At 34.5% G+C, this 13,688-nt stretch overlaps 1 protein-coding gene across 1 annotated transcript; it reads right to left on the reverse strand.

Annotated features, from left to right (window-relative positions):
• Positions 1–2,585: 2,585 nt before the first annotated feature.
• On the reverse strand, positions 2,586–12,776 carry LOC134699475 (uncharacterized). Its single transcript, XM_063561067.1, has 2 exons — positions 12,453–12,776; positions 2,586–6,007 (listed from the first exon to the last, which is right to left on the reverse strand). Exons 1-2 carry the CDS (start codon positions 12,481–12,483, stop codon positions 4,995–4,997), a joined length of 1,044 nt encoding a protein of 347 aa, XP_063417137.1. The 5' UTR covers positions 12,484–12,776; the 3' UTR covers positions 2,586–4,994.
• Between the last annotated feature and the right edge of the window lie 912 nt (positions 12,777–13,688).

The raw sequence follows: 13,688 nt of genomic DNA on the forward strand, positions 1-13,688 counted from the left end.
GGGAGAATAAATTGAATCAATTAATCCAGTTTTTCAACCTGGATAAATTGGCATGGGGGAGAATGGCTATAGGACACAGGTACATGTACCAAGTCAAGAATATGACAGTTGTTTTCCATTTGTTTGAGCTTTTGATTTTGCCATACGTTCCAATTTGATTTTTGTTTAGTTCGTTTTTTGTTGTTATCTTATTATTTGATATGTATGGAATGATGCATGTTCTTCTTTGGATTGCTTTCTAATTCATTGATGTGTCATCTCATTTTATCCACATCTGCTTAACAGTAAAAGTTTTACTTAATATGCATGGCGTTGTGTTCGACTGCCATGTCTCTATACCAATTCGTACGAGCATTAAGCAATATGGTTAGAACAGTAGATAATGGTTAGAACAGTAGATATACTACCATGACCATTCTATATATATCTATGTTAGAACTGTGTTAAAACATATCCTATACTTAATAGCAAATTTGAGGTTGTTCTAACCATGTTTTAAGGTATCCCTTCTTCCAAAATGTGAACTTATTTCATTCGGATAGCAGTAATCCGACTAATAACTAAAGATATTTTTTCGTGACATTCAAGAAAATGACCTTGACCTTTTAAGTCACATTATAAATGAACTTGACCGAAGGTACATCATGCCGGTGTCCTATAGCCATTCTTCCCCCATGCCAATTTTTCCGGGGGGAAAAACTGGATCGATCCAATATTTCCCCGCGGAAAAATTGGCATGATCCAACTTTTCCCCCTCAACGTTATAGGGGGAAAACGAGGATCAGGCCAATTTTTCCCCTTTGTGGCATGATAAGCTATTTTTTCCCCTTTATAAACTTATAACGACGTCAGTTAGAAATTTTTAGCCACCGTACGGCCTCCAAAAGAAAAAAAAACATATATAGTCGGCTATAAAATGCTCCGACCATACAAATAAGGGAACAAAACAAACAAAACTAAAAGGCTTATTGATTACAAAATAATTTACAAAAAACCCAAACTCAAACGACATGAACCAACAACAACCACTGTAACCGGTACTACATGTTCCTGGCTTTCGAATGAGCATTGGTGCATAAACAATGTGATGGCCATAAACTCAACCCTCCCCAATGAACCCAACCTAGGACAGCACACCGCAAGAAAAAAAATATCAGTTGAAATTGGCTTCACTAAAAATGTTGATACGTTGCACAATAATCACTTACATAAAAACAATAGAAACAAAACACCGAAATAAAAGTACTCGCAGTTACTGAAACTTATTTCAAAGCTAGTGAAAATATAGACGGACTAGTGAGCATAGACAGACTGGTGAACATGTGAACAGACGGATGAATATGTAGACAGACTGGTAAACATTTGAACAGACGGTTGAATATGTAGAAAGACTGGTAAACATGTGAACAGACGGGTGAATATGTAGACAGACTTGTCGACATACAGACACACATGCAGTTGAGAATGTATAAAGACTAGGGGACACAAAGAAAGACAGATTAGTTGAAACATAGATAGACTGATAAACCTGCAGACAGACTTTTGTTTATGTAAAAGAACTAAAAATTTGTATCTATAAACCTATTTCTAACACTGTTCGGGTTAATTTTCAGACGTGTATATATCTACAGTGATATCTATAATATAGGGGGAAAGATTGGCATGGGGGAAAAGTGACTATATGTATACGTATTGTCAATTTTCCGCGGCGGAAGAATGGCATTGATCCAAACTTTCCACGGGGGAAATATTGGCTCATGCCAGTCTTTCCCCCGGGGGAAAAACTGGCATGGGGGAAGAATGGCTATATAACACCGGTACAACACGACAAGACTATATATATACAAAAATTGCGGAGCCAATTCACTGGATGTTACAATTAAGCATGTATTTTGACTTCTACAAATAATCGCATTGAACATAAAACATTTAGTATTGTAAAGTTTAACTGACTTAATCCAAATAGAATTTGACTTCTACAAATAATCGCATTGAACATAAAACATTTAGTATTGTAAAGTTTAACCGACTTAATCCAAATAGACATATTGGTCGCTAAAAGCGCTTAAATTATTAGTGTTGTATTGACCTCTAAAATGTGAACGAGCGTTTCCGTGATCTCTAAGATATGAAACCACAACCAGCGCCTCCATGACCTCTAAGATATGATCCCGTTACCTCTAAAATATGAACCAGCGTCTCCGTGACCTCTAAGATATGGAGCGGCGTCTCAATCTCATTTAAGCTAAAACAGTGAATATTTGTATCAATTATACATCTTTGCACAACACAGGGACAGTTCAGGATTCCTTAAAAGTCTGTAATTTCATAAAAATGATAGAAATACCATTGGAAGTACCGAGGCGAAAATAAAGATTTTAGGCAGAGCAACTTTATATTTTCCAATCAATGAGTACTACACCCATTTTGAATCCGCCATTGAAATATCACCTTGCCAACAAACTTTGACCTTAAAGATAGCAGGTGTTTCAATCAACAATGACACTGTTTTCGTGTTTTGCAACCTGGGTCTCTACTGTTACCATGGTTACATAACTCCAATAAAGTATTGAATAAAACAGAAATATGAATAACAATATAAATTTATTATAATATCTCCAATGTAACTTAGTATAATTTATGCATACAATATATAAACATATAAAACAACTTATATCACAAATGTACAAATATCCCATTCAAGGATTACAGTTATAGTAGCATGTATATGTATATATGGGATGGGGTCTAAGAAAAAAAATCTCATAATAATTTTTGGTGAAGGTGTGCTAACGCCTTGACCCTTTCCTGTGTTGAAGAGCAAGCGCATTTGTTAAAAGCAGGGGCGGGATCAAGCCATTTTAAAAGGGGGTTTCCAACCCAGGACAAAGGGGGGTTCAAACTAGATTCCTTTTTCAAAGCGGCATTGATCGTCCAAAAAGGGGGGTTCCAACCCCCGGAATCCTCCTCCTGGATCCACCACTGGAAAGGCAAATAACATTTCATATTCACGTCAGAATCGATCAACATAATATTTTGAATTAAAAAAAAACCGGTTAAAACCCGAACCCTGAGCATTAGTACACAAATTCTCAACAATAAATAACGAATTATTGCAAGGACAACCAACAAAATATGTATATATTATTTCCTCCTTTAAAAAATGGGGTAAGATGATATGATTTCTTGTTTTTATTCGAGTTTGTTAGGACCACCTACTATGTGTCATTTATTACTTCCTTAAAATCCGATTCAAACTGTATAGAAGAAGGCATGTTGAGGCCTTAACGAAGGGTAGGTAAGGGAAGCGTAAACAAGTATTTCCATCTTGGCCTTATAATAACAATTTTACTCGGATCGTACATTTCATCTTATAAAAATCCTACAAGAAACAAAATACGTGCAATGCACTATACTTGTTACTCCTGAGCTGATTGCAATGACTCGGCAAATAAATACAAAATACAGATCACCAAAATATAAAAGTCTTAAAAATTGAAACTTTAACTGAGTGTCACAGATCAAATCGCTTTGCATGTAAAATTTGATATTTTTTATTGCTTAAAGTTCACACTCGAACAATTAAAACATCTTTGATATTCATATGAGGTACAAAGTTTATCATTCACATAAAGTATTAGTAACCTTAACCTGACCTTGGTGATAACTTGCAAACTTTTTTGAAAAAAATCTACATGGTAACCGTAGACTTGAAATAGGAAACCGAAAAATGAGTAAGACAATAAAAATTCATCTTCTTTTCTTTCAAATAAATAAATATCAAAATCTTATAACACTTCATATATCAGTATTAAGGATATTTAATGATATAATTACTTTCTTTATATTTCATTAAAACGTCATCAGTTTAGTTGCTAAATATTTTTTTGGATGAATATACAACGTTTAAAAATAACATTGAAAGTTACATAATACAACTATTAATGATAAATATAATGGAAAATACCGATTGACGTGTTTTGAGTGGATATGGCGGTAAAATTCCGGAGACAAATCTCATCAACCTCGGGTTTATATGTTGTTCACTTCCCATCAGTGTCACTGATATTTGATTTGGTGAAATGCGCCCACAGAAATTATGATAAAACAGTTCATCAAATTTTAAAACGATTAAATCAAACAAAGTTTATGGAACATGAATAAAGTTTAAAGGAGTATTTCAACACATGTATAAATATATTATTCAATAAAGTCACCTACGAAACGCCAACACGTTTACCACACATGTTTAATTACTACTTAAAAGTTCAAAAACACAGTACAAATATGCATTCTTGCTTTTAAAATTTGACCACACGTAACTATAGTCTTCTTAAAGACAACTTAAGGGATACCTTTAATTTTCAAAGGTATTTAGGGCGGTATTTGCAAATGGTTAACCGGGGTTTACATTTCTCATCATCTTTAAGCGTAAAAGTTATTCTTAAACGCCAAACAGTCCTACCGATCTATTTTGCAAACATGAAATTGATTTGCGAAAATTCGATGCACTTCGTATTTTTTTGCGTTCTTTCAAATTGCTTCGGCAACTTCAATATTCGTTCGCTCCACTTAATTACGTTTGTTCTACATTTTTTTTACTACACTGATTTACAGAGTTATTACCCTTAATCAAGGTCAACCCCGTTAAACCTTCGGAATGATCTTGGACATCCTATTTTAGATTCGTAATTTTCACAACTAACTACTTGGATACATAAGTATAAAAATAATATTATGTACATATATATATAATATCAATATTCATATTCTTTTTCATACATGAACGATTAACATATTCACTTTTTGATTATGACAGTAGCACTTTATTATGATAGTGATTTATTCAATTCCTGTTAAAGAATTCGAAAATTTGGTTTGGAATACACGTCTACCAGTATAATCCGAAACTATTTTTTCTTGTTGGATATCAGTTTTTTCATTCTCTACCCTGTACCTCGCGTAGTTTATTGCACAATTCATTTTCGTCAAATTCACTTTCTCTTTTGATATCTTCTGCTCTTTTTTGAGTCCTTTTCGAACCTTTTAATGTCAACACTATCAAGAGAACTATTTTCACTGTCCGAATTGGAATTTTTCGAAGGTCCCTCTGGAGTTGGCACATACATTTTCGCGATTGGAACTCCTTTCACATTACTAAATCTATTATTAGCAGAATTCAGATATCGGGTTTTAATTACTTCTTTCGGGACATCGCTATTCGAATCCGAATCGCTGCTACCGACATTTATCGTTGTTTTATACAATTTGTGTATGTTGTCGCGATGTTGGCGCTCATAATCATCATTTCTGTGAACAACACGCTGTGTTGCGTATCGTCCTGGTTGTTGTGAATCATCAACAACGTAGACAACTCTTCTTCCTTCCGGAATCGAATTAACTGCTGGAGCGTAACCATTTTGTGATTGCATAACCCTCACTGTTTGTGGACGGGTTGTTGGGCCTTGGACATATCTCGGTCCTGGCATGATTCTCTCTCTTGGAGACAAGGCGTACCTTTCCGTAGGTGTAACAATCCTTCTTTGCACAATTCTTTCTGATGGATATCTCACGGATCCACCAACTACAGACCCGTTAATAACTGACCCCTCATTGCGTGTGATGATGACGGACCCTTCTCTACGTGGCATCATGACTGGTCCTTCATTCCTTGTTAAAATGACGGATCCCTCCTTTTTACCCTTTTTGCCCTTTTTACTGGGGATAATAACTGATCCCTCTCTTTCAGGAATTGACATTCGGACAATCCTTGGGTCATCTGCAACTTGCACAGGCTCGTTCATGGGCATTATAACAGATGCAGCCCGAGATCCCGGACCTGCTGTAATCGCCAAGGGTTTCTGACCTTGATATTCTATCGCACGGTTTTCTCCTTGTGCGTCTTCGTTGTAGGACTCGCTAACATTTCTAACCTCCCCAGTGGTAAGATCATGTTCCAAGTACATAAATCCTGTGTCAACATAATAAGTGTTCTTCTCAAACTTATCTATAAAGACAAAAAAGAAAAGGTTGTGATTTTTATCATATAAAAGGAAAACCAGATTGTCCTAGTCCAATATAGCCTCCAATCTTTGACAATTGTACGACATTTAAACTAGAATGCCGTGTTTGTAACTTTTTCGAAATTGATTACGTTAATCAATTTCATGTTTGATGACATTTGATGTAAAGATTTTCCAGAGATCAAAGAGAGAATGAAGAAGGATTAATTGTTGGATGGAGAGGTGTCTAAAGTCATGTGACCAATTAAATGCATAATCAGGACGAAAAACATGTTAGCGCGATATGAATTCGAAAGCTGCTTTGTATACTAGACTGACACACTGAGCTAGATTTTTTACGTGATATAATTAACAAGGTCAAAAAAATGTGTCAATTTTGAAAGATTAAAAAGGAGGACCATTCCGTTGACCGATTCACAAACAAAAACCTTTTACAGGTAAAAACTAATTTTTGTTTATCTATAATGTGAAATCAAACAGACCTAAAACAAGGCTAATTGCACGCGGTCGCTATCTATTTATATGAAGGTTTGTTTATATCAGGTTATGTGACAGTCGGCAGTTTTCGGCGGTCATCTCGATGATTATTTCACGATGCTTTACTGACCATCATTGGATTTATGTTGAGACTTAATGAGAAAGATTTGCCTGATTCACGACAATGAGGTCAAGGTCAGATAAACCCTGCCAAACAGACCTGTATACTAGTATATTACAATCATTTTATGCACCAAATATAGTTACCCTATTATTTATATATAGTATCCTAGACATGAAAGCCGTTAAAACTTAAAATTAACCAATAAACAATTAAAACAAGGCCAATGTTAGATTATTTATGCTAGGCAAACATCTACACCTTATAATCTTTCCTCTTAAAAAAAGAGTTGCCATTATGCTTTTAGTATCAAAGAAAAAGACTAAACAAGGACAATGATATATCATTGACTAACACACCATGGACCTTAGGTTAAAGATAGACCATAGCTGCCAAACATACACCTAACAATAATTCCTTGCACCCGACATATAACTGTCTATCTCTTGCACGTTAAAGACACCCCTGTAGATTTCGAAAAAGAATAGGCTAATGCCGCTACAAGGCAGTACTTACATCCGCAAAGTGGAAAGGGATTAGTATAAGTTGCAAAATCCCAATCCACTATAAATAAATATGTTTAAAACTAACTGTCTTATTGCTTATAGCATTTGAGAAACAAAACTTACTACGCTTCTTTAATCCTTATCACTGATCCATGGAATGATGTCAAGGTCAGATGAATCTTGAACAATAGATCACTGATCCATGGAATGATGTCAAGGTCAGATGAAACTTGAACAATATTAGTTGCTTATAGTATCCGAAAGACTGATTTAACCATGAAAACTGAACAATGACCAATGTGCCACGAAATTGGTGTCAATGTCAGATGTCATGAAATCTGCTAGACGGACATTTGAAACTTATTTGATACATTTAATATTTTTGACTTATTATTTGAGCACGACCCTTAACCTTGATCTACCGAATTAACGAAATGAATGTCGAGGGCAGTTGAACCCTCGCCTATTTGAAAGGCAAATAGTTTAACCCTTCAAAACAACAATGATCTTATTATTGATAAAGCAAACTAGATATATTACCCATTGACCTATTTAAAGCAGATTGCTTGATTAAAGTCAGTCATGCATGAAATAAAGGTTAAGTTGCCTGAAATGAAGGTTAAGTTGCCTGAAATGTTCTTGAAATAGGCCGTTTACAAGAGCGAACTTGGTGTGATACAATTTTATACATGTATATAATTTTGCTCAAAGATCATGTTTAGATATATACATTTATGTTTATATCTATGAATATTCATATCAAGGAGAAAATTCATATTCGGCCTAAAAGTAACTGTTGCATAACTGTGTAACATTACGCTTTATTGATTACTGTTGTGGGTATACATTATTGATAGGTTTGTTAGAATGGTAGAATGGTAGAATGGTAGAATAAGTAAGAAGGATTGTGATTTGCATTTCCGAAGTATAAAATCCTGGCAAATAAGTTGCATGTTCATAATTATTAAGCTTGTACAAGCAAATATACAAATGTATCTAAATGACCTCATCATAGATACCAGGACTGAAATTTGTATGAACAATCCAAATCCAATAATTGGCATGAAGAGGGGAGCAGATAGCTTTCTTACTATAAGTTAGCAATTGAAAAAAATATTCCTGGAATACAGAATTCAATTTCAATTTTACTGGCGGTTAATACCTCTCTGTAACATGCTAATTATCCGTAAATAAATCCATCTCGGTCAGGGGAAATTCCATAAGTAATAGATTGATATGCAGCAAACATAGGCGATATTGAAATTGGAGAATCTTCGCGCGCTCATATGCCCCCACGCCCCCATATCTATAATACTAAAATTACGAGGTCCAATTTGTCAGCCGTCATCACGTAAAAACGACGAATCACAGAATTCAACTTTATATATAACTAATATAGTACAAACGTGTAGATTAAAAATTACACCACTCCAGGCCCTTTTGTTTTCCACGTAATTAATATTGCCAATAATTAAGAAGTTCCGGGTCGAGTCCGATACCGATACCAATAGTATATTCACCTATTACCTATTACCTTAAATGTACGTTCCGCATTTGACAGGCGCATGAGAGGGATAGATCATAGAAAAAAAATGAATCATAACTTCCAGTTGATATGCACATCTTCATATCATGTCCTAAATATCTAATATACTGCTACTAAGTAAATTCAAACGGATCTTATTCCGATGTAAATTTTTGATGTGATTAGATAAAGAACGCAAATCTACAATCGAGACGACCTTTTCCTTAAAAAAAAAGAGGGACAAAAGATACCAAAGGGACAGTCAAACTCATAAATCTAAAACAAACTGACAACGCCGTGGCTACAAATGAAAAAAAAAACAAAAAAAAACAATAGTACACATGACACAACATAGAAAACCAAAGAATAAACAACACGAACCCCACCAAACACTAGGGGTAATCTCAGGGTAAGCAGATCCTGCTCCATATGTGGCACCCATCGTGTTGCTTATGTGATATCAAATCCGGTAAATAGTCTAATATGGTAGGTCACATTCATGAAAGGGAAGGGGATTGTAGTTACGACGTAAGGAACATATCCGATATCATTTGTGAAACGGTTATTCCATAATCAATTAATAATTTAAATAATAAAAAAATATGTTGTATAAGTGAAAGCCAAGGATGTATAAAAACTACAACTGCAGTTTGAAGAGGACATAACCAAAAGGGACCTAAATAACAGTATAACCAATCTAAGGGGTGTTGAATTGCCTTTTCGTTATTTTCGTCACTCTAACAGTCCATCAAAGTTTGATAATATGACCCCTCCAATCCAAAGACCCCCTTATTGCCTTATTTTGTAGGAATTTCGAATATGTTATAATAAAAGGTAATCGTAACGACATATTCTTCACACTAATTTTAAAATAAAAAAAACCTTGGCCGCTTAACAATATATGAACAATGCATATTTGTGTTGACGTTTTTAAACCATTCAAACTTAAACAGATCGAAATTGAGAATTAGAAATTGAAATACAATATATGCATACTTTCATTCAGGTTTATTTGATATTTTAAGTTTAAATTAAATCACACCTACCAAATGCAATTTTCTTTTCACTTTTAAATGGAATTTATAAATTTAATTATTTCGTGAAATTCTTAGGAATGCCACACGTCTGCATCAGATAACGTCATCGTATAATCTATTTATCACTCTAGGTCAACTCGATCACTCAAGGTCAACTCGATAGACATATCAACAATGACATTTCTTTACAGCTATCTGATTATCGTCGACAATGCATAGACAAAGGCGGATTTAGGGGGGCAGGGAGGCCCCCTTTTTGGGAAAAAATTTTGTTGCTTATATAGGGAATCACTGAAGCGTGACTGGAGCGGGTCCCCACTTAGGTCAGTCAGTGGGCCCCCACTTATGAAAATTTCTGGATCCGCCACTGATAGAATCACCTTAGGTCTATTTTATGATGGTGGTGCTTTTCATTTGACAATATTACAACACAGAGTTCAAGTGCATTTACGAATTAATTTACCGTTCAAAAAAAAACAATGTCTCTACAAAGTTGCAAGCCAGATTTCCCTTGACCTATTTTTTGCAAAGGGAATTTCGAATTGCAGAACAATCTCAATTTAATTAAAATTTAAAAAAATGAGCGAGTGCGGAGATTTAATCGTAATTAGATTGAATCTCAAATATTGTGAAGGATAATAGATCATAAAAGTAAAAGAGACCAAAATTGTTTGATGTTAAAATCCAAACAGCATGCTTGGGCTCTCTAAAAACTTTTACGAAAATAGACTTTGCTCATTAATAAAGGTCATGAATACGGCAACTTCTATATATACGACTATATTTGTCGTGTTTAAGATCTGTTTATAATGTAGTGTCCCAAAATTAAGATGTTTCTTTACAGTTTTACCAGTTTTCACCTTTATTTCTACTCGACAGAGGTATTATTGCAATTGCCACACGTGAACAAATGACAAAAAAGTAAGCACAGGTACATGTCAAAAATGACAGATCAAAATAGGGGGGTCCGCGGTTGGAAACCATCCATTTATTTGGACGATCAATTCATTTGAATGTGGACATGTGTATGATTTGAATCCCCTTTTGTTTATCCTATGTTGAGGAAACTCCCTTTTGAAAATGCTCTTGGTCCGCCCCTGGATTAAATGACACAGCTTACGACAATGAGCAAACTCCATACGACAAAGCAAGGTTAAAAGTCTTAATTAATCCTTCTTAAAGGTGAAAGAGATTTTTTTTAACAAAAAAAAAAATATATATATCTAAATATACATTTTGTTTTCAATAAACTGTATTGCTGACTTGCAGTTTTACTGTCGGAAATTCGTAACATATTCCATTCACAGAAATGTATACGCCAATATTTTTCTTTACACATTATTGTATATATCCAATTAAGGTCATTAAGATCTATATCTAAACGTCACTCAAACGTTTTGTCAACAGTGACATATGTTTCAAAGATCGGAATCTAGGACGGTTGACTGACCCAACTTTTTAAAAACGCGTCGTTTTGAAAGATTTGTATAGCTAGAGGTTACGTAATGGGGGGTTTAAAACGAAGTGTATAATTCCTCCTTTTGGCGACTTGTCACGTTAAAATAACAATCATATTTGCTCGTTTCAATTTAATTTACCATTTTTCTAAAGAAGATTTACGCTGAAGTGGGACATACCCTGTTTTGTCAAGTTTACAAAACAGATGGCCATTCATAAGAATGTCCCTCTATATAATTTGGCCAGAATTCTATCAAATTAGAGACTTTTTATATCTAATTTACGTTTTTATGATAATAAAAGGACACACTCTGGGCAATTAGCATACACACTCTGGGCAATTAGCATACACACAAAACACATGTCTACAGTACATCCAACCAATTGTCTTGAGTATAACAAACTTTTTACGAATAAAGTCAGAAGCAGAACTTAAGGGACCATAGAGCAGACAACAGCAGAAGGTCACCAACAGGTCTTCAATGCAACGAGAAATTCCCGCATAAATACTTCTATGGTGTTTGCTGGCAAACATGATGAGTTTTTACATTTTACAACTTATAAAGTTCTACCTTGTCCATGATGTTTATTATATCTAGACTAGATCATATTCTGTGCAGGGCTGGTAATCAGATTATAGTGGTCTATTAGCAATTATTCTTAACAATATATTAGCTGGAAATAGGCATTCAGAGTTGTCATGAAAGAAAAAACTACAATTAATATGGTAAATGCTTCATATTACATATATCAAGGGCAGGTATGCAGGGAAATTTTATTTCTTATGTCAAAGTCATATATATGCTCTCTGTGGGGTGAATATTTAGCTATCAACGTTGCATGCGAAGGTGCATGGCCAAACATACCAATTAAAACTGTAGAGAAGGTTTTTTTTAACCCCCCAAAATAGGAGATTAATCTGTTGTATTGAAACCCAATCATAACATCTTTTTTTAATAGAAAAACACATGCAAATGTGTAAAACAATTGTTTTATGTGAATTGAAACAACGTATACACATTTTCTTCACACGTTTATAGATTCTTAAACCTAGTATTTTAATTGAAAATTTAACAAACCGGTTTATTGAAAATAACTATTGTATTTGTCTCTTTTCCTTTGATCTTTCATCCGTGACGAATGAAACAGACATTAAGATATTCATCAATTATTCACCTGAGACCGATCAATACAAAAGAATACGGGGAAATAAATAATTAACATGTTAACACCTACCCAATTTGTAAATAAGAAGCTAGAAAATTGCAAATAAACATTGCAGAATATAAATCTGAATAAACTTACCATTTGCTACACGGTAACGAACATTCTCCATTGTGGATATTTGAACACAATTACGAATAATGACCTTTCAATTGAGGAGATTTGGATTAACTGAAAAGGTAGTCCGATCTATTCGTCTGCAGTTAAAGATCTACCCGGTATATTCCGGTCGTGACGTTCTGATGCGTGAATACAAATTATTATTGAGTGTTTATCGACTAAAATGTGTCCCAGGGCTCCTTTATTTGTTCTGGGTAAAATCTTACAGAAGAGAAATAGAGACTTTATCCCTTCTATTCGGATTAATTGCCGCCAGGTGAAAGACAGGTGAAAAGAATTCTAATTAGAGCAACTGGTTCTGACGAATGTTAATGTCAGTTTTCATGGTCGCGTGCGTTTTTACTTTTCGGACCAATGGATTAATTATGTTTACTTGAAATTTTATTGGTATACAAGATTTCATGGTCTGTTGGAAGTAAATTTTCGGGATTTTCCTTTTAGCGAAAATTTAAAAGTTTCATCCACATAAATCAGGGTGATATATAGTGCTTTTTTTAATGCAAACACCGCAATTATTTACATTTTATTTCAGTAAAATTGTCTATTAAATTTTCAAAAGTGATTGTGTGTCTTTTTCAAATATTTTATTTTAAATAAATAATGACTATCGAAGAAAATCGGTCAATTAAAGACAAAGGCTATATATATCCCCTTACATGGATGTAACTTACAAAACATTCAAGTTATGTAAGAATACTTTTCAAAGCAGTCAATTTACCAATGATAAACAGTGGCGGATCTAGAAATTTTCATAAGTGGGGGCCCACTGACTGACCTAAGAGGGGAGTCGCTCCAGTCATGCTTCAGTGATTCCCTATATAAGCAACCAAATTTTTTCCCATAAAAGGGGGGCGGGCCCCCTGTCCCCCCCTTAATCCGCCACTGATAAACAAAGATGAACATATAGATATTTTATTATCTAAGACTCAATATTGTCATCCAACTTGTGCAATGAATAGATTAACATATAACAGTTTGTTCCGTGGGTGTCATTTCGAACTCCAAACACTTTACATTTTAAAATTGTATGTACATGTATGCATATTTTTTTCTGAACGCCCCCAGCAGGAAGTGATAACACATTTATTAGTTAGTAATTGAAAGATTCAACACTCCCCAATCGTCGAGTAGAGAGGCGAAAGATACCAAAGGCACACTGAAACTTCGTTAGTCGAAAACGAACACTGAAAACGCCAT

Source organism: Mytilus trossulus, unplaced genomic scaffold, assembly GCF_036588685.1.
Source record: "Mytilus trossulus isolate FHL-02 unplaced genomic scaffold, PNRI_Mtr1.1.1.hap1 h1tg000070l__unscaffolded, whole genome shotgun sequence".
Taxonomy (NCBI): domain Eukaryota; kingdom Metazoa; phylum Mollusca; class Bivalvia; order Mytilida; family Mytilidae; genus Mytilus; species Mytilus trossulus.

Coding starts and splice junctions, on each gene's coding strand:
- LOC134699475 (XM_063561067.1), bottom strand. CDS start 12,483: ATGGAGAATGTTCGTTACCGTGTAGCAAATG. Junction 6,008..12,452: donor TCGTTACCGTGTAGCAAATG/GTAAGTTTATTC, acceptor TTGTCTTTATAG/ATAAGTTTGAGAAGAACACT.